The following is a 25,683-nucleotide window of genomic DNA, read 5'->3' as shown; positions in this document are numbered from 1 at the left end:
AGCAGTATAATTTTTTTTATTCATTCATTTACTCAAGGCTATTCAATAATGGTCTGGAAAATGGAGCCTTTTTATAACAAAGGTTTCAAGAAGGACATTTCCCCACAATTCTAACTGCCAGCCTTGCAATTGTTATTGGTTCATATTGGGATTGGATGGATCATTTTCATATACATATTATCTTTTTAGAGAGAGGAAAAAATGGTCTTCCCAGCTCATTTGCTTGGGTCCCTTTTGAGAACTTCCTTAAACATGTTTCAGAAAGATCTGAAAACTGAACATTTTGACCAGAAATATTGCAATTTTAGTGATTTCCAGCTGACAAGGAGACACTCATTTTAAAAACCCTCTGTAGTAAGATAAAATAATGAAATTCATTTCGTTGCAGGTCAAGATCTGTGGTTTTAGAATACAGAGAAAAATATTAAAATTCAAAAATAAAATCCAGTGGCTGAGAGTGGATCTAGAGAAGAACTTGATGCTGTGTTTTTACTGCATCTTATTGGTATTCTCCCTGAAGGTCCCTAGAATCAGAACAAAGGAAAAGTTAAGGACAGGCACAGTGTTAAGTACATTTATACAATTCCCACGAGGGGATGCATACAGTTTTTCAATTAAAATATAGTAACTGATAACACTTTTTATAAGACTGTAATGGTTTCTTCAATTTTGTATACATACAATTGTCCAAATTGAATTCTAAAAATAATGCATACAATGTCGCCAAAGTTAAGTCCTATTTGTAGTATTTGGTTTTAACCTTGTATTAATTTTATCAATAATCAATGTTACTTGTAATAATAGAAAATAATAATAATTGAGCAAATTCACTTTGTCAGACAAGAATGAGATAGATCCAGCGAAAAGTCACTTCTTTATTTGCTCACATCAAATAGACAGAATCTTGCCAGCGTAAACATTTACAACTCTCACTCTAATGGATGTACCCTGGGAGATTCTAGGGAGTGGCCATTCTAACTCTCTTTCTCTGTCTCCTATATAGCTCCGGGTTTTGCTATCTCTCGTTTTCACCCCCTCCCTTTGGACATGCTTCTTCCTTTCTGTGAAATTGCCACTTCACTATAGTCTATCACAAGTTGGAAGTACCAAGTGAAAAATTAAAGAATTTTAATTTTAAGAATTAAACAGGCTGATGCCTTTAAAATGAGAATTTGAAAAGTTGTAGAAAATAAGTTTACTAACAGGTAACATACTAGTGTTGATATATAGCACACCAGTACTGTAAGCCTCTGGTAGTGTGACACTGCTCTGCAAAAGAACAATAACAAAACATAACTGTGGTTTGAAAACCTAGCTGTGGACTCCCAAATGCATTTGTATAGTGCCCAGCCCCTGGTCTATATATGAGGCTAAGTGAGGGGACTTAGAGATGCATGTTACGACCATGTAAGGCTGTAGATTGGTGGTTGTGGTCTTGGTCCCGTATTAGTGATATATCTTTCCTGAACGATGAATCACAAGGAAATGTTTTTCTTGGCTGAAAAAGGAGAGTACTTTTTTTTCTACCTAATGATAAGATAGTATTATCATTTTTTTAGAAATCTGAGATCAAATAGCCATTCAGGCCAAGTTTCCATTTAATCAGAAGATAATGCTGTGACTTTGGACCACATATAAATTTTCAGCCTAAACTATATTCAGGACCATTGTGAAATTATTATGGGGAGTGGGAAATATAGGTCATCCTGAACTTAATAGAGAAAAAAGAACCTGGGGCAATAAAGAAAATATGCACAGAATATCAAGAAGCATTCTTAATGGTTTCTTCATTTTTTTCTGCCACACCTTTTCATGGATTTTTTTTAAAAAAAAACTGTTTTTCAATGTACTGTACACTTATTTTTTAAAAGGGTGGTTTACAAAAACCAGACAGTAGCTTGAAGCAACAATAGAAGAAAACACATGGAATCCAGACAAACTTCTGGAGAATAGTCGTGCTCTTCTTAAAGTAGCATTTTTAAAGAACAAGAGCCATCATTTTAGGACCAGTGGTGAGTTCCTACTGGTTTGGACCAGTTTGGCCAAATGGTAGTGGTTGGTGGCCTGGGTCACTGGAACTGGCAGTGATCTGCCACAACCCTGAACTTGTTCTATGAGCGCTGCCCTAGGCGCACCATCTTGTTTTTTGCTTCTGGGCATGTTCAGAACAATTTGTATTGTACTGCGCATGTGTGTGCGCACCGCACCCATGAGCGAACCAGTAATAATAACTGCTGGAACCCACCCCTGTTCAGGACTATAGGGGTGGGAACAAGTTAAAAAAATATATTTCTTCAATTATGATGTTGAGGCTACTAAATTGAGGATTATTATTTTTTACTTCCCCAATGGACATCCCTGCCTCTTCTAAAGCAATGTACACGGAAATGATTACTCTTTAGTTTATTTGTTTAAAAGATTTATATTGCCACCCATCTCATAACCATGAGTCTGGATTAGTGACATGCGGTAAGATTTATGGCTGGTGAGGCAAGCGGGCAAAAGCTGCCCTATGTCGTAGCGGCAGGGTGGCTTTTGGCTGCTTTCAAGAAAGCTTTCTTGAAAGTGGGCAAAAGCCGCCCTGCCGCCCCGGCGTTATGTCCGACATAGAGGCGGGACACCTCTATGTTGGGCATAGCGGCAGGGTGGCTTTTGCCTGTAGTGCCGGGGCGGCAGGGAGACTTTTGCCCGCTTTCAAGAAAGCTTTCTTGAAAGTAGGCAAAAGCTGCCGTGCCACCCCAGCACTATGTCCGACATAGAGGCGGGATGCCATGTCCAACATAGAGCATCCTGCCTCTATGTCGGACATAGCACCAGGGCATCCAAAAGCCCTGCCCCTATGTCCAACATAAAAAAGTGCCAGCCCGCAGAGGCGGGTAAAACACACACACACACACACACATTACTTACAGTAATACAATTACTTACAAATTACATTAATTTTGAATTCGAGCCAAGGAATTAGAGCCAAGGTGGTGCAGTGGTTAAAAGCAGCACTGCAGGCTACTGCTAGATCAGCAGGTCAGCGGTTCAAATCTCACCGGCTCAGGGTTGACTCAGCCTTCCATCCTTCCGAGGTGGGTAAAATGAGGACCCAGATTGTTGGGGGCAATATGCTGACTCTCTGTAAACCGCTTAGAGAGGCCTGAAAGGCCTATGAAGCGGTATATAAGTCTACTGCTATTGCTATTGCTAAAAAAAATTCTTCCCCCTCCCTCTGACCCACATACCTTTTCCAGCTGTTTCACAGAGGATTTCAACTCTGCTCTTGTCTGCCATGATGAAAATGTAAAAATGTAAAAGGAAAAAGGCAAGAGCTGCTGAGGTCAGGCTGGGCTAGCTGCTGCCAGAGTCCCCAATGGATGACTCTGCTTAACTGTTTAAAAAAGCCTCTAAAAAAACGCCCGCTACAGGAGGAGGCAAGAGAACCAAGTGCATAAGGAATTTTTCGGCTTTTAACCCTTGCTTAACTCTGCTCAAGTGATCATAAAGATAGACTAAATGAGGCATGTGATTCTCCCGCCTCCTCCTGTAGAGGGCACTTTTTTAGAGGCTTTTTTAAACAGTTAAGCACTAAGCAGAGTCATCCACTGTGACTCTGGCAGCAACTACCTCAGCCTTTTTTCTTTTACATTTTTTTTTCTTTTCATGATGACAGTGGTGAGGCCCTGCCTCCCCTGCCTCCCCTGCCTCCCCCGACTGCACGCCACTGGTCTGGATAATGTAAAGGAATTACTAAGTATATTATATTAATCAACCATACTAAGAAAGTATTGTAATGCTAGCAGCAAAGTGGTAACAAATGAACATTTTCTCTCCCCCAGGAGGCAAAATAGGAACAGTAGTAACCAAAATTAGTCAAAATTCAGGCACCTCTGAGTAACTTTTTGGTTAATCAGCCACTTCAAGAATTCCTGGGTAGCTATGTCATCCAGGAGTTTATTATAATCACTGGTGAAAGTGCCATCTGCATGTCTTCGACCAAGATCTTCACCTGTATGGGCTCCTTCTGAGAAACTTAAAAGGGAAAAATGGACAAATAATATCATTACACTTCATTAAAAAATAAATGTCAAAGGCCCTCAATATACGACTGACTTTTGTACTTCTTAACAACCAACCTTCAATAAAATAATCCCTAAACTACTATTTCATGCATCAAAATCTGCTTCTTTTAAAAATATAATTAATAAAGAGAAATGTTGTATGCAATTCTAGGACTTTAACCCTATAGTGGCACAGTGGTTAGAATGCAGTATTGCAGGCTAATTCTGCTGACTGCCAGCAGTTCGATTCCCACCGGCTCAAGATTGACTCACCCTTCTATCCTTCTGAGATCACTAAAATAAGTATCCAGATTGTTGGGGGCAATATGCTGACATTGAAAACATAAAGAAGGCTGTAAAGCACTATTAAACAGTACATAAGTCTAAGCGCTACTGCTAAAGACCAGATGATTTTACAGCATGAATTACAGGTCATGTCCAGTTATTTCATCCAAAATGAAAACATTTTTATGCTGTAACTAACCCAGATTGATCAGAATTTATATCAAGTCTATTTATATTATGTATACTTGGCTACTACTAAAGTCATCAACTTTCCTCTGGAGATTAGTATTTCCATTCTTAACTAGAAAGAAAGCAGTGACACTATTAACTCCTATGAATCCCATGTTCTTCTTCCAACAGTCAATTCTTGTTGGCTGACCTGGGGAACATTTAAACCCATAACTCTTTTTTTTAACTCGTAATAAATACTTTATAGATTGTAATCTGTACTCAGTGCATAATCATGGAGAGAGGACATTCTGTGCTGATCAATTAACAACCAGGGAGCTTTGCTGCAGAATACTTTAAAAAATGTTGCTTCATTCTCTGAAATCTGCCTTCTCAGAGGACAAGGCTATTTATCTTATCGGTAAGGAACCTCTGTGTGATACAAGAAAGCCTGATTATTTTAAAATTATTATTGGCCAACAACATTTCTCAGGATCATAAGTCCCATGTGATACCAGGAACTGCACCAGAATTAATATTTTGTGACAAAAGTTCTTACTTATAACTCAGTAACAGAAAAGATACTTTATGAGTCTGACAGTTTTAGCATTAGTCTTGGAAATGGTAATTATGCAGACCCCATAATTCTCCAATTAAATGTTTTTCTATTTGAGCCATTCATCAACATCTTTTCTAATTTCAGATTAAAAACAATAGTTGGGGAAGGCGGAAATACGTAGATACATCTGGCTATTAGAAACATCTGACAGTGCTAGTAATGTTGCCGAGAATTTGTAATATGCTGCTATATTGTTTCCTAAATACTTTTGGAGATCTGCGAGATAAATATAAGGAGAAAATCCCGATTTGCTCTTATGAACCTGAACGTTTCTTTTAATAGACAATTTTCCTTTATATAAGAATATACAGCTACATGAGATTGTTCTCATCAGATTTGGATTTTGGATTTCATTAACACAAAGGAACAAGATTAATTTCAAAGATTTCCCATGCTATCTCAAAATAATGTGAATTAAAAATATGGGACACATATAAACAGTGTGAAAGTCAATACCAGTAAGAGTAGTAATGCTAATAATATACATGGCAATGATCTAATCCTTTGCCCCTAGGATTCAGAGTGAAGACAGCTTTGTATTCCCAGCATTCTCTTAGTTCCTCTGCTAAATCTTACTATTTTCATTAAAAAAATAGGTCCATTATAAATCATTTATGTGCTACATTTAGTTATTTTCTCAGGGATGTGTCCCTAACGAAAATAAAAACAACAATGACAGACAAATAAGGATGTTGTTGACTTGGTGGCATAGTTTAGAATACAATATTGCAGGCTCAGTGCCAGCAGTTCGATCCTGACCAGCTCAAGGTTGACACAGCCTTCCATTCCTTGAGGTTAATAAAATGAGGACCCAGATGGTTGGAGGCAATATGCTGACTCTGTAAACTTAGAGTGGGCTGTAAAGCACTGTGAAGTCTAAGTGTTCTGTAATTGCCTGTCAGTTCTGGACTGTTCTTTATTACAGTAGATCAAGGGGACTGATTTCCAATATCAAGCAAAATAAAACAGCAAAAGCTCTAACTTTTGCTGATGCTCACAAAATTGCTTCTTCACTTTTAATTAAAAAATAAATAAGTAGATGCATTTGAAGCCTCTATCCTCCTCCTCCTCTTTTTCCTCTTTCCCCTCCTCCTCTTCCTCTTCCTCCTCTTCCTCCTTCAATCTTATTCTAAGAAATGTTCTCAAAGGATGCCCACTGAGTTATCCTAATCAGGTGTTCAAGAAATATCTTTTGCAGCTTTGCTCCTTAATTTCAAGAGACATGGTTGACTCTCAGAACTTATTTTATTATGCTGATGACGGCAATAATAATGAAATTTTATAATGCCAGGGATATGCACGTTGCTTTTACAATTGCAGGCATGAAGAAGTGAGGTGAAGAGAGAAGGTATGGGAAACCTTGCTCCAGAGAGCTCACAGTCTAAAGGTGTAAAGCAATACAAAGATGAGTTGATGTTCAGTGGTCAGGCTCTTCAAGCAAGGTGATATCTGTGTGTGGGGGGGGGGGGTACTGTGGTGAGTGGGATTGGTAGGGTGGAGGGACTGAAGCCAGAAAAAATGTTGTTCCAAATGTTCAGTTGCCAAGAAAGATCGATTCGAGTCAGCAGTAGGTATAATGATCCAAGGAGCAAAAAAAGAAGGGGAGGTTGTTTTCGTGGAGATGGTGAGAACACGATGTAGGTGGTTAGTGATGGAGTACAGGTTACTGACAGAGGTGTTGGCAGTCTAAAGTTATGGGATGCTTTGAGGCTGGGTAGGGGTAAATATTCAATATACTGCAGAATGAGAGTGGGAAGGTAAAAAGAAAACATTAAAAGGAGTGGAAAGAGACTGACAGTGTGATAATGAGCTTCACAGCAACTTCTTGAGGATACTTGAGGGAAAGAAGTTCAGGGAGGAGCCATATGCGCAAACTTTGGGAAACAAGCAAACACATTAGGAAAAGAAAGCAGGATACTGGAAAGTAATCAAAGACCTTGTGAGAGATTTGGGCTAACAGATCTGATCATTACCATTGGTCTTCCGTATGGCTTGGCCTCATGGAGAATTTTGACCTATTCATACATGTAACCCCACAGTAAATCTAGGACCTGCATTTTAATGGGCATTTAGACCATTTCATGCCTGCAGAACATCTTTAATTTCAAAAGTGAAGTATGAAATACAGCAAGCAAAGGAAGGAAAATACATTGCAGCTCCAGTGAGTTTTGATTGGCAAAAACTCCCCAAAGCTAAGACATTTTTTTTGAAAAAAACAATAGTAGCAACAGATGGTTTCTTACTCTCTTCTTCCTCGCCCATTCACTAGCCAAGCAATGAACTCCTTAGCTGCTTGACCTTCCAAGTAAGAGCTGATGTCACTGGTATAGGTGCCATCAGCATGTCTCTCGTACTCAGCGTGACGCCGGGCAAGTCCATTACTAAAACAAAAGAAGAGTTATTTGTTTAGACTCTGACCTCACTCCCACTTTTCTTTCCAAACATCTTTTCTCCATTGATCCCTATATGATTAGTTTGAATATGTCTTTGAAGGATGAAATAGGAGAAAGAAATAAGATACTTTGTTGGACCACACAGATACTGGTGTTGTTGAGCAATTATTAAGGCTAGGAACAGGTTTAGGTTTACCATAGCAAAGGCCAAGACCAAAAATGAGAGAAAAAGAGAAATCAGATGTTAAGAGGGATGTCTTTCTGGAGGAAAAGAAAATGGACTGTAAATCTGTCAGAGAAGATGAGGGATGGCATCATATTTCATCCTTTCATCTTTTATGCATTGCCCCCAAACAACCTTTCTGGGTACTCTTGCTTTGCAACTCACATAAAAGCTATTCTATATTGAAAAGAGGATGGGTACCATTTACCGCAGTGACAGCAATTCTGCCCCCTGCAGCTCTCAACATGTTCTTAGATGCCTTCATTGACAAGGTTCCTGAAATGGGTTTTGCTCCTTCCAAAAGCTCATTTTATTAGCTTATTTTATTCTTTTTTAAAAAAAATTTCCAAACTGACTCATAATCAAGGGGTTGTGTGCTTCGCAGTGAAATGATACATGACTCTCTTCAAATCACACTCCATTTGCTTTGTTAAGTTTGTTTGGCTACCCAAAAATATCCCGAGGTGCCTGGCAAAACTTTCTCCAGGCATGTAGAAGGAAGATGCACCACAGAACAAGAGCTGAAGGTCTCTGATAAAGAAACCCAAGCACATTATTCATAAGTCGTAGCGGGCTCACTTCATATAAGTATTTCTCTAATATCTAACTTGGCAAACTTATCATGGGAGCAATGAATGAGTAACTTGTTAAGAAGTCACGTGTGTCACCAGATATTGTTTATAACTAAAACACATATACCCATCCAGATCTGTTTGCAGGCCCTGACTTAGGCTAATTTATGGCCTTGGTATACAGTTGTCCAGAATAAGACATATTTTTCAATTGACAAATTGGACCACTGTGATTTTTCCCCCCTGATGAAGATTAATGAGGCTTTAGGCTAGAACAACTTACATGAGAAAGCTATACAGGTAGTCCTCAACTGACAACATGTTGTTTTCAGTACAACAGCACCAAAAAAAGTGACTTATGACAGGTTTGCACACTTATGACCATAGCAGCATCCCCATGGTCACATGATCAAAATCCATATGCTTGGCAGCTTGACTCATATTTAGGACGGTTGCAGTGTCCCAAGGTCATGTGATTATCTTTTGTGGCTTTCTGACAAGCAAAATCAATGGGGAAGCCGGATTCACTTTGCAACCGTGTCACTAACTCAACAACGGCAGTGACTCGCTTAACCACTGTGGCAAGAAATGGGGCAAAATTCACCTAACAAATATCTCGCTTAGCAACTAGAAATGGAGATGAATTCCACCCCATATAGTTGGCAACGATTAGCGGAGTAAAATCCGCAGAGATTCCTTTACCTTTATTTTACCTGATTAATAAAATAATTCCTGCCTAACCTGTATGTTTTTTTAAAGGTCGATTACCACTCTTCCGCACATGCGCCCGGCCTTCTGTGCATGCGCTTTGCTCATGCGCATGCCTTTCGCACATGCACCCAGCCTCAAAAACATGCCTAAAATAGGATGGCATAGAGCTGGGCAAGTGGGCAAGTGGGCAAGTGGGCAAGTGGGCAAGTGGGCAAGTGGGCAAGTGGGCAGGTGGGCCCATCCCACCCTGATTTTTGCTGCTGGTTCGGACCAGTTTGGCCAAACTGCTACGAACCGGCTGAATACCACCTCTGATTAGGACTCCTTTCCTTTGACCTTTGACCTGACAGTGACGTGTACATATATACACAAGTATTATTTTTATGTAAATGATAGCGGGGAGGGGAAGGGAGAGACAGGGAAGATAAGTATGTATGCATTTAATTCATATAGGGTATAATTACTTTCTTTTTCATGTATATTTTGATGTATAAACCTGTATAAAGCTCTGTGAAATGTTGACAAAGCATTCCTTCACACATTACATGTTCACCAAATACAACCATTTGAAATGTAAAGAAATGCTTATGCCAGTATAACTTGGGGACCTAGCAATTATTCCCCGCAGTATGCAAACATGAATGAGAAGCAGAGGCTTTGCAAGCTTCCAGCATTTGCCTCCCCATCATGTGCCATATAGCCCATATGCTGTGATCATTTGAAAGAACGTATTTGCAAAACAAATGGGCAGATGGTGGTTGAAGCCAATTTAATTTGCCTGTGTCCACAGTGTAATATTCAGTAACTTGGAATATGGACTAGGAAGGGAGTTACCTCAAGGGTGGAGTATATGCTTGAATGCAAGAGATTCCAGATGCAGAGTACTTCCAGATGGGGCTTAGCCATCCCTTTCAGGTCAAAGCCATAATTGTACAACCTCCTTGACATTGGAAGTGATTGACATCCAGTTGTCATATGCCTCAAATACCAATGGCAAAACTTCTGTTCTACAATTTACAACACTGAGGTTCTGCAGAACTTAGAGGTTGTGGGAGGAACCATTCTCTCATTGGAAGTAACTCCCCCCCCCACCATTCTCTGCTTTTTATTTTTCTTCCTTCTCTACAATCTTAATGCCATCAAGTCGTTGCATTGGATTTCAATAGAGTACTGGGTGGAATTTCATCCAATTAATGTCTTTTGTTATATTTTCTTGAGCCACAATAATGCAGAATTGGGGGAGGGAGAAAGTCTTGGTCTAGATGCCAGTTTTCACATTTTCCTATTACTTGGCTGGAGAAAATCTTATTTAGCTCATACAGAATTTGCAGTGGCTATTGAAAGGGCTACCTTTATTAACTAACTTATTAACTTACTGAATTACTAGCTTACTAACTAACTAAGCACAAAACATAAAGCATAAAACTGTTTCCCACTCCCTAGGACTCCTGAGCTAATGGAATTCAATCCCTAACATCTACTTGCTAATACTTGCTAAAACTTGGGAGTTAATCCAAGTCAACTGGAGAGCAATTTGTTGAAGGATGCTGCCCCAAGGAAATACTGTTGATCAGATTAGGTTTACCAGGCTCAAGGTTGACTCAGCCTTCTATCCATCCGAGGTGGGAAAATGAGGACCCAGAGTGTTGGGGGCAATAGGCTGACTCTGTAAACTGCTTAGAGAGGGCTGTAAAAGCACGATGAAGCGGTATATAAGTCTAAGTGCTAGTGCTATGTGTGTGTGTGTGTGTGTGTGTGTGTGTGTGTGTATTCTTTAAGCTTTTCAGATTTACATGTTTGAAAAGGGATACAAATGCTTATAATAAATGAATAAAACAAATACATGCTCATCTACAGTGTCACCAACTTAGGCAATGCAATCAACCACTGAGATAATTTCTGTCCAGATGCCCTCTTTTCCCCCCACTACATAATGCAACAACCAGCATCTGAACTGGCAAAGGCAGATGTGTATGTGTACCAGTGTGCTGCAAACATAGCTGAAATAAGGCCAATGTTTTTAGGAATGTGCCACTGTATTTGCAATTAAGGCAGGCTATTTAAAAAAATGAGCCAGTCAAGTCAGTTTATAATCTATTTTTGTTGCATCCCCTGTATTACACAATTTATCTTAGCCGAAAATACCTTGCAAGCTGGTCCAGGAAATTTTCTTTCTCTGTGTCTTCAAGTCCTTGTTGTCTGTGGCAGAGACCCATCACAGTTATTAAAATGGCATTTACACAAGAAAAAAAAACACAATATCCTTAATTAAACATTTCTGTGATACTTAAATGACAAGAATAATTTTTGGACAAGAACCCCATATATGAATCCTCTCACTTCTGTATTTAATTCCAGACAGATTGTAAACATTGTGTGTTTTATTAGCTACAATATTTATGCTTTAATTGCTCAATCAATCTATCCTGTGGCTAAGGGTATTCAGTCTTATAAATTTTTCCCCCTAGATTAGAACAGCTACAAAACTCCACAAAATATAAGTTTAATTCCCCCTTCTCTAGAGTATTATTTCTCTAGAGTTTACTTTCTGCAATACCAAAAATATCCAAGAAAAATTCCAAAATTGACCAAAAGTTTATAACTTAAATTTGGAATCATAGAATGAAACCACTTTCTGTCTGAAGAAACACTTGTTTCCATTTATAGATCTGTTCAGTTGCTCATATGTAACTTCTTATTGAGTTATTATTTCACAATTCAGTCAAAAGTTCCTCCTCCAATAAGTGTGAATAAATGATTTATTATGAATGAAGTCATATAATTGCTCAAGTTCACAGTAAACCATTATTCCAGCCTGGTGGTCAAGTCTTGAATGACCTTTTGTGAACTGATTGTCCTGGTCATAGGTTGAAGGTTTGCTGGCAACCATTTCCTCTATATTGTAAAGATTTCTTGCAGGAAGTAACAATGATTGAATGATCCATATTGAATGAACTTGGAGTGCTGGAAAGTACAAAAAATAAATAAATAGCCAAACAGGAAATGCTGGTTCTGTTTGAACAGAGCTTCTCCCCTACAATAGTTCAAGTTTCTTCTATAATTAATCCTTAAAACCAAATAGTTGTCCTAAAACATAACTTATCTTCTGGATTTCTGCAAATAAACATACTGAGGAAAAGACTATTAACTGCCTACTTCATGATCTACTCAAAAGGGACAATATAATCTCATCTCTCTTACTTGATTAGGAAATGCTTACTATTAAATCACAATTCCATTCTTGGGCATTTGGCACCCTCAGTGTCATGTATTTTTTTAAAACTTACTTGCAGAAGAAATAAGCATCCAGGGATCAAGTCAGCAATCAAAATTAAGGGAACGCAATTCACTGACTTCTTGATGTTTCAGACTTCAATTCCCAGTTCTGGCTGGAGCAAATAGGAATTGAATTGAAGTCCAAAACATCTGAAAGGCAATAGATTTGATGCAAGTGGTCTGTGTACTTGGGTCTATGATCTATTCAATAGGAATCCTTTCAATTTTTCACCAAGCACATGCTGGGAACTCAGAACTATTTACTGGGAATCTGTCCACATTTATCTCTGGACATGCGGCTAGAAACCATGGTCCCTCATGCCTGGAGGGTACTAGATTGCAGAGACATAGTACAGGATGATGGCAAGGAGATCCCAATAATCAATTCAACCACAATGACAACCTTTTAATAATTCAGTCTAATTTAATTAATTGATAATGCCCAATCACTTTCTTCCTGTTGCCACTAAAAATTGCATAGACAAGTTCATGTGGTCAATAGATAACTATAAGAAATTTGACTTAGAGAAACTCAAAGAACATTTTTAAACCAACATCTAATTAAGGCATTGAGATGAAACAATTACATTACTGAAACTGAGAGAAGACATAAAAGAAGCAAAACAACACACACAATAACAGAAAAACAATAGAGGAGGAAGTATTTGGTCACACTGACCCAAATACTGATGAGTGAGACAGTAAAGTGTCAAATTACTTTGACTGTCAGCATTAGAAATGGTGAATGAAGCAAGCATTGGAAGAGATGAGAAATAAAATTAAAATCCACAAACTGTACATTTAATTTTGGGACTTGCACATTATTCTCGGTTTTAATAATATACTCCACCACAAGGGCTCATCGGAATGTATGTTAAGGAACTTTGATTCTAAACTACTCAGATAAGATCAATCATCACGGATCCGTACATCATATTGTAGTTTATGTTGGGCAGTTGAGCTGCACAAGAACCTTGTACTGTATGCTGTCTACAAGCAGATCAGATTAAACAAAACAATACTAGGATACTCTTGGGTAAGAACTTTGTAGAAGGAAAATTAGCTGATTCTAAATCGTTGTGCATAGTTTTAGATTTCAAGGCCTTTCTGCATGTATAAGAGCAGAAATAAGATTCAGCAGAGTTCAGTGGTAGAATAAAATACTTTACATGCAGTCCTTAATTCAGTGTAGGATATCTCCAGTTAAGAGAGTCATTTAGCAGGTGATTAAAAATGGACCTGCTCAAAATTCTAAGCAGCCATTGTCTCAAAGGTGCTTTTTAAAAAGGCAACTGGATTGATTTTTCCTTGAGGAGGAGGAAGAAGACATTTTGCTTTTCATCTAAGAAGCTTCGTGGATGAGAAGCATTCTCCTTCTCCTTCTTCTTCTTCCTCCTCCTCCTCTTCCTCCTCCTCCTCCTCCTCATGGAAAAACAGTCCAGGTGAAAAACCACCTTTGAGACAAGAATGACCTGGATGACTGGGAATCTCCACAGAAACTAAACAGCCATTGTTTGTCTGAATGCATATTGTTGGGATGAATGAATGAGTTTAGTGTTCTGGTTCTGGATCTTTCTTTTGGGAGAAAGACCATATCTTGAGGTAGACTTATAAACTGGCTCCATTTTAAAGACTGGAAAATCAATCTTACAATATGACAACATTCAGCTTTTCTTGATTGTCTCACAACACTGTTCTATATCATTATATTCCAGTATATCTTTTATACATACCTTGTCTTTTATTTAAACTCTAGCAGGTTACCAAATTGAGCCTACATTTGAGTTAGAACATCTGGAAATCTTTTTCAATCAACTGTTTAAAATGATATTTTTTTCAGAAATAGTTTTATTAAGACTTCTTTTTCTGTTATACATCTGTCAGATAGATTTTAGAGCACATTTTAGGACCGTGGTTTTAAACTATTGGGAAGTGTATATCTGTGTGCATATATGGACATGTGTAAAATAAGAGAGAGTCAATAAACAGAACTCTGAAAAAAAATCTATCAGATTGGAACAACCAGCATTAAAATAGTAAATATGATTATAGTACACAGGCCCATTGTGACATGAAGTAAAAATCTTCAATCTATCCACGTTATCATTAGGGAATGATATCGACGAGGAAAAGGATGTTGAAATTAACCAGCACGTGAAAATTATGAAATGATATATTCTCTGTGAAGAGCCATCTCAAAATTTTAACTTCGAGTATCAAAGTGCCGATATACATTTACATTGACGCCGCCATACTGTATGCAATATTGTGTTCAGTTCTAGCCACTTCACCTCAAAAGGGATATTGCAAAGCTGGGAAAAGGTGTTTTAATTTTATCTTCACACTCACCAGTTCTTCCCTAAACAGAATACACCCACGCAGCACACTTGGAGAATTTTCATGCTCTAAGAAAAGCCATTATAGAAGAGGCTGTACAGGCTAAATTATGTCTTAGCAAGCTGTGAAAAAGCTGTGAAAAATGTGAATTTTTGTGTTAGAGATCATTAGGAAATGGGCTGAAAAATAAAACTGCCAATGTTATATACTGCTTTCATAAAAATCTATTGTGCAGTAGTTTTTGTTGCTATAATTCCAAAATGTCACAGTAGCACCGAGGAAATTGGAGAAAAGACTGATTAAATAATCAAGAAGATGATGCCCAATTCCACAATACAGAAAAATGGCAAAAAATGTTTGTTATTAAGTCATGGCAACTAAACTTAGGTACGTGATATAACAAAATGGACTCCACCAACCTTCAATATTTCAACTGCAGAACATCCGATGGAATGTAATACTATAAAACTTAGGAGAGATCAAAGAAATTCTTCTGTGGATTTTTTCTTTTAGCAGAGATTGATTAAAATCACAGCCGACTTGGCTAATGGTATCAAAGAATGCTATTCATAGTGGCAATACTGTATCTTCTAATTTTCTAAACATTCTGTTTCTAAACTCGAGGTAGAAAGGTGAACTAGATGTCCCCAGGTTTACAAGAATTGTTAGATCAGTATAGCCCATTATCTCCTGATAACGGTAAAGAGAACAATATCCACTCACTTGGAACAATGAGAGGAAAAGTCTAGGATTTTAACCCTGGAGGACTGACCTATAGATAAGTGCAATTACATATACGGAAGCATATACATGTATATGCACAAAGCAAGTACACTCACTCACTCTGGACCCATAGCTTCATTTTTGCCTACAGTAAAGAAACTAAACTAGTCATGCTGCTAGAGATAAGATTTCTGCCAAGAAGCCAACTCCCCTGAATATAAGAGTTCAGGACTTGGAAAAATTTAGTATCGAGTCTGGTACAAAGTGACTGAGTTAAAGGATCCCCTTAAAATCTACTTGGTTTATGGGAGAAGACCATAGCAGAACAGCTAAGCCTTTGAACCTGGAGGGTTGTTAATGCTTTTAATTTGCAGCTGAATGTGCAGTATTGTTGTATGCTTGTATATGTAACTCCGAATGCAATGTCCTCTGGCACAGAATATTGTTACTTGGAAATAAAAATCTGTAGAATGTATAAATCTGTATGATTTTTTATAAAAATCTGCAGTTAAAATTTTGGATGTACTGATTACAAAATTATATTTTACGGGGTTACAATTACATTTTGCTTCAGGCTCTAGCAAAACTAAACTGAGCAGGAGTTCATGGCTTTAAGCAAATCTGTAAATTACTTGGGAAGCCTTGACATCAACTTTTAACCCTAATGTAACAATAGACACTAAATCTAAAAGAGAAGCTGAACAATTTGACCTGCTGTACTTGGTCCAGGGACATGCAGTCACTAGAGGCAGGGGAGGCGGGGCCTCACCAGTCTCCTGAGGGAAAGGAAGAATTTTAAATTTTTTTTTTAAAATAATTAAAGCCAGGGTAGTTGCTACCAGATTCAAAGTCACAGTGGCTTGGTGTCTGCTCTCAGTGTTAACTATGGGAGGAGGCCAGAGAACTCGGGGCCTCTTTTGCCTAAGGAATTGTTCGCCTTTTAAAAGTTAAGGAGGAGTTAAAAACCAAAAACTTTCATATGCAAAAGAGGCCTCCTGATCCGGGAGCAGCGAATCATGCCTTAGGAGCACGCTTACGTTGAGCACGCTTACGTTGGGCGGACAAGAGGAGAGTTGAGAGAGTTTCCACAGCTTGAAAAGGTGGATCAGACGGAGGGGTGGGGGATTCAAATTTATTGTAATTTAATTTGTAATTTGTAATTTAATAAAAAAATTAATTTTTTATTGTGAGGTTTGTGTGTTTTTTTTTCTTTCTTCACAGCGGTGGGGTCGGAAGAGGCAGGGAGGCGAGGCGGCGGAGCACGGAAGCGGCAGGGATGTTCTCGCCACTGTGTTTCAACAGGCCAGGCATCTCGCATTTATGTCCGCCATAAACGTGAGACACCTGGCCTGTTGGACACAGTGGTGGTGGTGGGAGGAATTGGCGGGGTAGGCTGGCTGGCTGGGGAGGGGAGACCCCTTTAAAGCCCAGCACCGAGCGGGGAGGAGGAGGAGGAGAGCGGTGAGTCCAGGCAGGGAGCAGGTCGGGCGGGGGTGGGTGGGCTGGCTGCAGGCTGGGGCAGCAGGATTGTTCGTATGAGGAGGCGGGGGGGGCAAGGCGGTGGAATGCGACGGCAGCGAAAAGCATCTCAGATGGAGCCAGGACACCCGGAAGGCAAGCCGGCACTTAAAGGCATGCCAAAGTGCCAGCTTGCCTTCCGGGTGTCCCAGCTCCATCTGAGATGCTTCTCGCCACTGTCGCGCTCCACCGCCTTGCCCCCCCCACCTCCTCCGACAAACAATCCTGATGCCCCGGCCTGCAGCCAGCCCAGCACCGAGCGGGGACGAGGAGGAGGAGAGCGGTGAGTCCAGGCAGGGAGCAGGTCGGGCGAGGGGTAGGAGGGCTGGCTGCAGGCCGGGGCAGCAGGATTGTTCATCGGAGGAGGCAGGGGGCAAGACGGTGGAGTGCGACGGCAGCGAGAAGCAACACCCCCGCCACTGTGTCCGACAGGCGTCTCGCGTTTATGTCCGCCATAAATGCGAGACGCCTGTCGGACACAGTGCCGGGGACATTGCTTCTCGCCACTGCTGCAGTCTTGCCTCACCAACAGTTAGCTTCCTCCCATAATTGGGGCTTACCAGGGGTTGTGACACTAAATATATCTGTGTCTGTGTGTGTCTGTGTCTGTGTCTGTGTGTCTGTGTGTCTGTGTGTCTGTGTGTGTCTGTGTGTCTGTGTGTCTGTGTGTGTCTGTGTGTGTCTGTGTGTGTGTGTGTGTGTGTCTGTGTCTGTGTCTGTGTGTCTGTGTGTCTGTGTGTCTGTGTGTCTGTGTGTCTGTGTGTCTGTGTGTGTCTGTGTGTGTCTGTGTGTCTGTGTGTGTGTTATGTATGTATGCATGTATGTATGCAGGTCTTAGCGTAGTCGGGTCTTTTCCCGTGTAAGATTGAGAGTATCTTGGCAATGTTTCAATGATCACGCTTTGCTCGCACAAGCACGAAGCCAAAGGCACCAGCCTGAAGATGGCGAGTGGGACCTAGTCGAAACGTCACCAAGATACTCTCAATCTTACATGGGAAAAGACCTGAATACGCCAAGACCTGAATACGCCAAGACCTACATACCTGTACCCGTGAAAATCTACGAATATATATAAATGTGTGTGTGTGTGTAAAATTTGAAAAGACCTATCATGTCTGTCTGTCTGTCTGTCTGTCTGTCTGTCTGTCTGTCTGTCTGTCTATCTATCTATCTATCTATCTATCTATCTATCTATCTATCTATCTATCTATCTATCTATCTAAATTTTACAGCCAGTATGAGGCCTTGTCTATCTAAATTTCATTTCCTGTCATCAAGAAGACACACTATGCCCTATAAAAATGGAAATACCTTTACTAGGGCTAGTGAACAGAGGATATGTCCATCAGGATATTTTCTTATTCATGTCCTCTTCTTTTATATGGAAGTTGCACATATGGACAGTAGTCACTGTTGCATAATCCCCATTCATTTTAGCGAATGCTCATAATCCTCCATTAAATAATATCTGTTTTTGACATTCAAAGTGTACCCAATATTCAAGTTGTAGGCTAGAGAATGAGAAAGTGGAAAGGAAGAAGAAACAGTTCCTGGGATGACACCAATATATGAAAAATGTCTCTATTTAACCTGACCCCAGAAGAAAGGGTTGTGAAGTTAGAATGAATGGATAGATGAATGGATGGATGGATGGATGGATGAACTGGCTTGATGGAAGACTTTGGATGAACAGATGGATGGATGGATGAACAGCAAAGCTCTTAAGTTTTGCTTAAGTTCTGTGAATCTTATGCATAAACTTAATAAGCTAGAGTATCTGTCCATATATTTCATCATGCCTTTCTTTGAGTTTATATGTAATCAAATATTTTGTGTGAATTTATTCCCAGTGAAGTAGTTTGTAAGGGGTTGAGGTTGGGCATTCATTTTGCTTACCCGCTTCTTTTAGTGTTCATTAGCCACTCTACAAAATCTTGAGCTCTTCTGGTGTCCAAGTACTTGCTGTAATCGCTGGTGAATGTACCTTGTGAATGACGTTTTGCTTCATTCAGTTGTCTAGGGTCATCTAATGGTTCAGCCTGGGAAGCTTTGAATGATCTATAAGTGTGGTTTGTAACAAATTAATTGCACTGAAGATTGCACATTTGAAAGGTGCTGCACGGTGTATCGACCTCCTTCAACGATATAGATGCATTCTAAAAATAACTGCTAAGGGTCATTAGTCGCCTAATTACTACTGAGTAACAGGAAAAATAGATGCTGTTTAGACAACAATAAGAACTATGGAAAGCATTAATAACTTGACATGTTGTTGACTTATCCAGATTTCAGAGATAGGGGGGGGAAGCATTAGTCTTTTAAAAATATTTCCATTTCTGTCTCCCCTCCAATACAAGAACAATCCATTGTCCACATTTGCGTTTCTATTGAATTAAAAAAAGACATTTACCTGGCTTTCTCTTCTGTCTCTTGAAGGGGGCTTTGCCAGCTGCTCTGAGCAATCATTAAAAGCAATCCAGCAATGAAGCACCAAAGTTGTTTCATTTCTGCTACCTGTGGTCAAGAAAGGAGGATACATAGTCAATCCAACATATTTCAACACCATTTGTATGTAAAGGTAAGAGTGGTATGGTGGCCTAGTGGTGAAGATGCTTGCCTCCCACTTGGAAGGTAGTGGCAGATATTTCTCTCCTAGGGCACAAAGAAAAAAATATCTGCTGTGAACTCTGTGTGGTGTCAGGAAGGGCATCCAGCCAGTAAATGCTCAGCTCCATTCAGTTGCCTTGGATCTACCCTGAATTAAGGGATCAAAAGGTAAGAAAAGGGAGATTTTTGTATATAAAGATGATCTAACGGCACTCTGACGTCAAGCCATTTAAGGTTGATTCAAGTAACATATTAGTTCAGTGAAGCCAATCACACTGAATAGGAAGCAATCTTGTGGTAGATCTCTTCTAGTTCAATATTGTATACTCAGATAACCAGCTCTCTCAACAACTTTCCTTCCTACTCTTTGTACAAATCATTTTAACTGAAGATGCTGGGGACTTGGTACTTTCCACTGGCTAAGCCTTAGTGATAACAATCATAACCACATGGGTTATCTCCATGGTAGGCTCTACAGTCTTGGCAGTTATAACCCAAGGTAAAGTGCTCCTACCCAACTTTTTAAAATATTACCTTAAGGCAACATGTTTGTTTTGAATTTCCAAGGACTCTTTCTCACCCAACATAGCTAATAATTAAGAAAAAAGAGAGGGTGGGGGAAAAACCCAACTAGATTAAATAACTAACTTGATAGTGGATTTCAAATATTATAATATCAAGAAAAAAACCCACTCACAATGGATGCAGTGCATTACAGAGATGGGTTGCTCCTGGTTCGGTCCAGATTGGGCAAATAGGTAGTAGCGGCTGTGGGAGGCTCCGCCCACCCACCCGGACACTTCTGAGCATGTGCAGAAGTATTGCGTTCCCAGGGGAGCGCACCCTAGTAAAAAAAACTGGCAACCAACCACTGGTGCATTACCATTGCAAAACCACCAAAATCAACTAGACATATTCCCCTGCATTTAGGAATATAGCATTAGTCTGCCTTGGTGTGACATAAAACTTCTTACTTATTTGGAAACTGTGGAGAAAGAGAGAGAGAGAATACGAATTTAGTTGATTTCCATTTCTTCTGCCATCCAGCAGTAAAATTCTAAGCAAATCTTTCACATCCTGTTTAAAGTCAAATACCTTATCTAGCTTTCTACAGATCACTGCCAACAAGGAGCAGAACTTAACAAGAAATGATTTCATCAAAATAAAATTAAAAGAAATAACACCGGAGTATATCACTCATGGTTGATTTATGTTTTTTTTAAATTTCAGTGCACCTTATCTGTGACTTTTTGCTTGTTTATTTTATATACTAACTTCTAAATTATGCATTGCACATACTACTATCAATGTTCGCATTCTTTTCTCACCTTCAGTGCCGTTCTGGTTTTATTTGCTGGTGTTTTTTAGTGGTGCAATGCTGCCTCCCAGTGCTTTTGTATAAAATGGCTTTCTTTCTTTCTTTCTTTCTTTCTTTCTTTCTTTCTTTCTTTCTTTCTTTCTTTCTCTTTCTTTCTTTATTTCTTTCCCTCCCTCTCTCTTCCTCCCTCCATCTCTCTTCCTCCCTCCCTCCCTTCCCCAAAATATCTAGAACCCTTCCTATATATCACAGCAGCTCCCCAGAACATAATCTAAATAATTGTATTCAGAAATCAGAGATACTGATCCAGAACAGGTGATGTAGGAAAATATATTGAAACTCAGTTCTCAAGATCTACATGCATACTCCATGATTTTATCAACATTTCATGCAGGAATTTTGAATTTTCTGGAGACCGCTAATAGCTGGAAGTACAGAGTTATCCCTGACTCATGCAATATCCCTGCCATCATGAAATTCGGTATCTTTTAAAGTAATCACATCTCTAGGTTTTTGAAAGGTTAAAATAGAATGCAATTATCATGTGGTGTTTTTTTTTGTCTTGAAGTCTATGGCAGGAAAAAAAAGGTATAAGTGGAACTGGAAAGATATATACCACTCAGAGTCATTCAATGAGGGAGATGGGTAGTCTCTAAATACAATAAATAAAAATATGCCAGATTGTTTCCTTACATTTAAAACACAACTTCAATCATCCACAGACAAGATAGTAAAAACAGGAATGGCTTGCCTAGCATAAGTAATTTCATCATATAGGTAAAGCTAAAGGTTCCACTCGCACATATGTGCTAGTTGTTCCCAACTCTAGGGGGCACTGCTCATCTCCGTTTTTAAGCCGAAGAGCCAGCACTGTCAAAAGATGTCTCCGTGGTCATGTGGCTGGCATGACCAAATGCCGAAGGTGCATGGAACGTTGTTATCTTCCCACCAAAGGTGGTCCCTATTTTTCAACTTGCATTTTTGCATGCTTTCGAACTGCTAGGTTGGCAGAAGCTGGGACAAGAAATGGGAGCTCACTCCATTACGCGGCACTAGGGATTCGAATCACCGAACTGCCAACCTTTCTGATCGACCAGCTCAGCATCTTAGCCATTGAGCCACCGTGTTCCTAATATCATCATATAATCTTTGTTTAAAAAATAAAGAGGAAAAAAACCAGATGTAAACAGTACCAACAGCTACCCGAAATATTTTCATTGTACTGGTAAAGACAAGGTGACACCAGAATGGGAGTTAATCTATTGTTTCCAAAATGTTACAAAACACAACCATTTTTAAAAAAATGAACGGATTTTGTTCAGGACACTGGAGATGCAACATAACCCCTACTGAGATTACAATTCTCCCAGAAAAAAACATCCACTGGTTTTCAGAAAAGAACTTTGCAAGAGCAGCTGTTTCTGTTGCTCTGTCTCAGAAATCTTGTTAAATCTAAGAATAGCCTAATGAGTCAAATCACAATGCCTTGAATGACTTTATGACTATCTCAAAATTGCCTTTCTCAACTCAGTTGCTCTCCAGATGTAGACTTTAGTTACAGCAATTCTCACCACAATGACTATCCTGGTTGGGAGATTCTGGGAGTTGAAGTTCACAGGCATCCGGGTTAGACAAGGCTGCCACCAAAGAATGCTGCTCATCAACAGAGATAGACAGCTCTTTTTCTATACACATTTAGAATAGCTGGACAATTAACAAAAATTGACTTGATATTTATAGTGATTACATTTACGTTTTCTGGTTCCTCAAAAAGCTTGGTGTGGTTAGAGTTTACGAATATCCAACAGTTTTTATTCAAGGCATTGTGTAGTGAGCAAACCAGTTTAGCCCTCAAAAATGATTTACCTTTTTTGAGGGTACTTATTGTTGGTAAGATCAACATTTGGAATTTCAGATTGTAATTATATTCATAATATAATGTAATTATATTCATAATTACTATTAGATGTCCTTCAGATTTTTTTTTAATTGGGAGCCCATCTTGGTTAATTCTTCACAGAGAAAAAGAAATCCCATTTTTTAATAGGGAATGAGTTACATAGTTCTATGTGTTTGATTTTTAAAAAGATGGACATCTCTATATTATATGTAAATTGCAAATTAAAAATACTAGAAGAATCTTTTCCACCTTTTATTTTTTAAGAAATGGGTCCATGCTATTTTTGCTTGGAATCAGGGTTGCAATAATTATTTATTTGGATTCCTTTTTATTCTGATTCACAGCTCAGATCTGAAAGATATGTGTTTGTTCCAAATAAAATCCAAGATCTCTAAATTAATTTACTTGTCTAGAAAATATAGATTTCATACTGCCACAGCTATAAACAATCTAACGTCACCCAGAAATTTGGACATCTCAGTTGCAGCTGCTAAAGCTGAGCGTAAAAGACTGTTGTAGTTGCATCTGGACAGCAACAATCTGCCTATTCTTGGTATGTGTATTTGTACGTGTGTATATATGTATGTGTGTATACATGTATGCATAGACAGGTAGTCCTTGACTTACGACCACAATTGAGCCCAACATTTCTGCTGTTAAGGCTGTAAAATGAGGCTAAACTCACTTAACAAATTAGCAAATCACTTAGTATTTTACAGCCTTTCTTTCTTTCTTGTTAAGTGAATCACTGCAATGAACCACTTGCCAAGCATCTGAATTATGATCACATGTTCATGGGGATGTTGCAAAAGTCGTAACTGTGAAAAATAGTCATAAGTCACATTTTTCAGTGCTATTGTAACTTTGAACGGTCACTAAACCAACTGTTGTAAGTGGAGGACTACCTGTACATAATATGCCTGCCTGCCTGCCTGCCTGCCTGCCTGCCTGCCTGCCTGCCTGCCTGCCTGCCTGCCTGCCTGCCTACCTACCTACCTACCTACCTACCTACCTACCTACCTACCTACCTACCTATCTATCTATCTATCTATCTATCTATCTATCTATCTATCTATCTATCTATCTACAGTATCTATCTATCTATCTATTACACGCATATATGTCACATATAAGTATATCTTGTTTCAAGAATTTATGGAAAGTTGACTGTGTTAGTCTACAACAGCAAAATCAGCCAAGCCTCTTATAGTATCTCAGCAAGAGTCTTTGATTTTAAGTACATTAACACTTCTAACTTAAATACATTATTTGCCATTCCTAGTGATTTCAAGAGAATTTACATTTAAATATCTTTTCCCAGATGACAGGCTCTCCCCTTATGCATATGTATTCAGCTGAAACTGGCATTTGAAACTGAAACAGCCAATGCATAGTAAAAGTGATGTTTCATACAATCTAATATCCATTAATAGACGATGGTTTCCAGGAGAGTTGCTATACCCCTTACCAATATTTTTTAAGTACGAGAGTTATATGAATTCTTTTCTGAAAACAAACTCGTGTCAAATGATTTTCAGGAGAAATCGTTATTCTGAAAAGAGAACTTTGCCAAATCAAAAAAAAAAATGGATTTTTCTCTAGGGAGAGTACTTTCTGATAACATAGGCTAACGAAGCGTATACACAACATCACCTTCATTCAAAGCACTTTGTGGGTGAAACTGAAGCAAAATGCTGGGAGCTGGAGAACAAATAATGCAAAAATAAAAAGTAGCAAAGTATTTTTCAACACCCATGTAACCTAAGCATCACTGGTATTGATCAGTATTTGGCAGGATCTCCTTCTGTAACCCTAATAATAATAATGGTGGTGGCAGAAAGCATCCTTATTCATTTCTAGACACTGTGCATGCTTTACATAAATTGGCCTGTAGTTTCAAAATTAAATTTTAAAAAATTGGACTCTCCTTGCATATCTAACTTTTCCTGGACGCTAATGTCATTGAACAATACTTAACTTTGGCCAAAATACACTAGGCTTCTCGTTTTGTCTTATAAAATCAGTATTTAAGTAGTAATTTTTTAAAAAATAGGTGAGTTTTATAGCAGAGCCCACATTTATTATTTTCAAAGAAAATGAATACATTTTGACAAGTAAAACATTAGGTTTACAATGACTTTTTTAAAATCACAGTAATAGTTAATTTATCTTCCTTTGTATTCTGTTTGATACACCAGACTTCCCAATTTGTCCATAACCGCTCCAACGGAACCCTTTTCTATTTTTTTCAAATAAAATGGATTTTTAAGCAATTTTGCAACCCATTTCTCAATCACTGCTAATGCTCAAGAAACAGCTGCCTGATTCTGTCTCTGAAAACACAAATGTAGATGTGCCAATATTCAAAGGCAACCTGTTGATGCCTGCTAAGTCCTTAAAAATGACTCTTTGTTCACCAAACTGATACTTTCTGGCTCTCCAGCTACCCCTTACCTTTGGATGCTTGGAAAGGCTATGAAGAAGCAGGAAAAGCAGAACGGTTTCTCTTCCTTTGGCAACTTCTGGAACCCTGGAGAATCCTAACACAATTGCCTTCTAGTCTTCTTACACAGCCTCATATATAGTGTTCGGCTCCAGTGAGCACTTATGAGGCTGCATCATTGCTGACAGTTTACTCAATTTGAAAAAAAAAAAAAATCAAATGAACAAATCCTGTTGCTTGCCAATTTTTTACAACTGATTTCACATGTTTATTCTTTTAACTTTGACATCAGTGTTGACATATGATCTACTGTTGGAGGAAAGGCCACTGTCAAAAAAATTATCTGTCCTAGTGATACCGGAGTGATCCATTGTGGGAGTCAAGTAGCCAAGAAACAAAGTATTACAGGTGCTTTCCAAATAAAACCTATTTAAGTATATTTTGCCATATTAATTCTAGAGGTACAATCCTGTCCCTGTTCAGCTTTTAACAAGAGGCGTGATAGTGCTGATGATGCCCTTGGTGAAATTTTGAGATAGTGATC

The 25,683-nt window shown here is 38.9% G+C and overlaps 1 protein-coding gene across 2 annotated transcripts; it reads right to left on the bottom strand.

Annotated features, from left to right (window-relative positions):
* Nucleotides 1–25,263, bottom strand: GCG (glucagon). 2 transcript variants are annotated; one of them, XM_087709744.1, is made up of 7 exons: nucleotides 25,151–25,263; nucleotides 19,282–19,385; nucleotides 18,768–18,929; nucleotides 11,163–11,216; nucleotides 7,362–7,499; nucleotides 3,874–4,017; nucleotides 1–524 (listed from the first exon to the last, which is right to left on the bottom strand). In XM_087709744.1, the coding sequence occupies exons 2-7, from the start codon at nucleotides 19,374–19,376 to the stop codon at nucleotides 500–502; spliced, it is 618 nt and encodes a 205-aa protein (XP_087565870.1). In that variant the 5' UTR covers nucleotides 19,377–19,385; nucleotides 25,151–25,263; the 3' UTR covers nucleotides 1–499. The 2 variants fall into 2 exon arrangements, with proteins under 2 accessions (XP_087565870.1, XP_013915626.2); XM_014060151.2 differs by lacking the exon at nucleotides 18,768–18,929.
* Nucleotides 25,264–25,683: the final 420 nt, after the last annotated feature.

Source organism: Thamnophis sirtalis, unplaced genomic scaffold (assembly GCF_051295495.1).
Source record: "Thamnophis sirtalis isolate CommonGarterSnake01/CBP01778 unplaced genomic scaffold, rThaSir2_p1.2 scaffold_1, whole genome shotgun sequence".
Classification (NCBI taxonomy): domain Eukaryota; kingdom Metazoa; phylum Chordata; class Lepidosauria; order Squamata; family Natricidae; genus Thamnophis; species Thamnophis sirtalis.
This window is presented reverse-complemented; position numbering and strand designations above follow the sequence as displayed.

Bases quoted from the DNA above. Each gene is read 5' to 3' on its own strand.
- GCG (XM_087709744.1), bottom strand. From the start codon at position 19,376: ATGAAACAACTTTGGTGCTTCATTGCTGGATTGCTTTTAATGATTGCT. The intron at 7,500-11,162 runs GTATTTTCGGCT...CTTTTGTTTTAG, and splicing joins TTCCTGGACCAGCTTGCAAG to TAATGGACTTGCCCGGCGTC. The intron at 4,018-7,361 runs GTAAGAAACCAT...TTCCCTTTTAAG, and splicing joins AATGGGCGAGGAAGAAGAGA to TTTCTCAGAAGGAGCCCATA.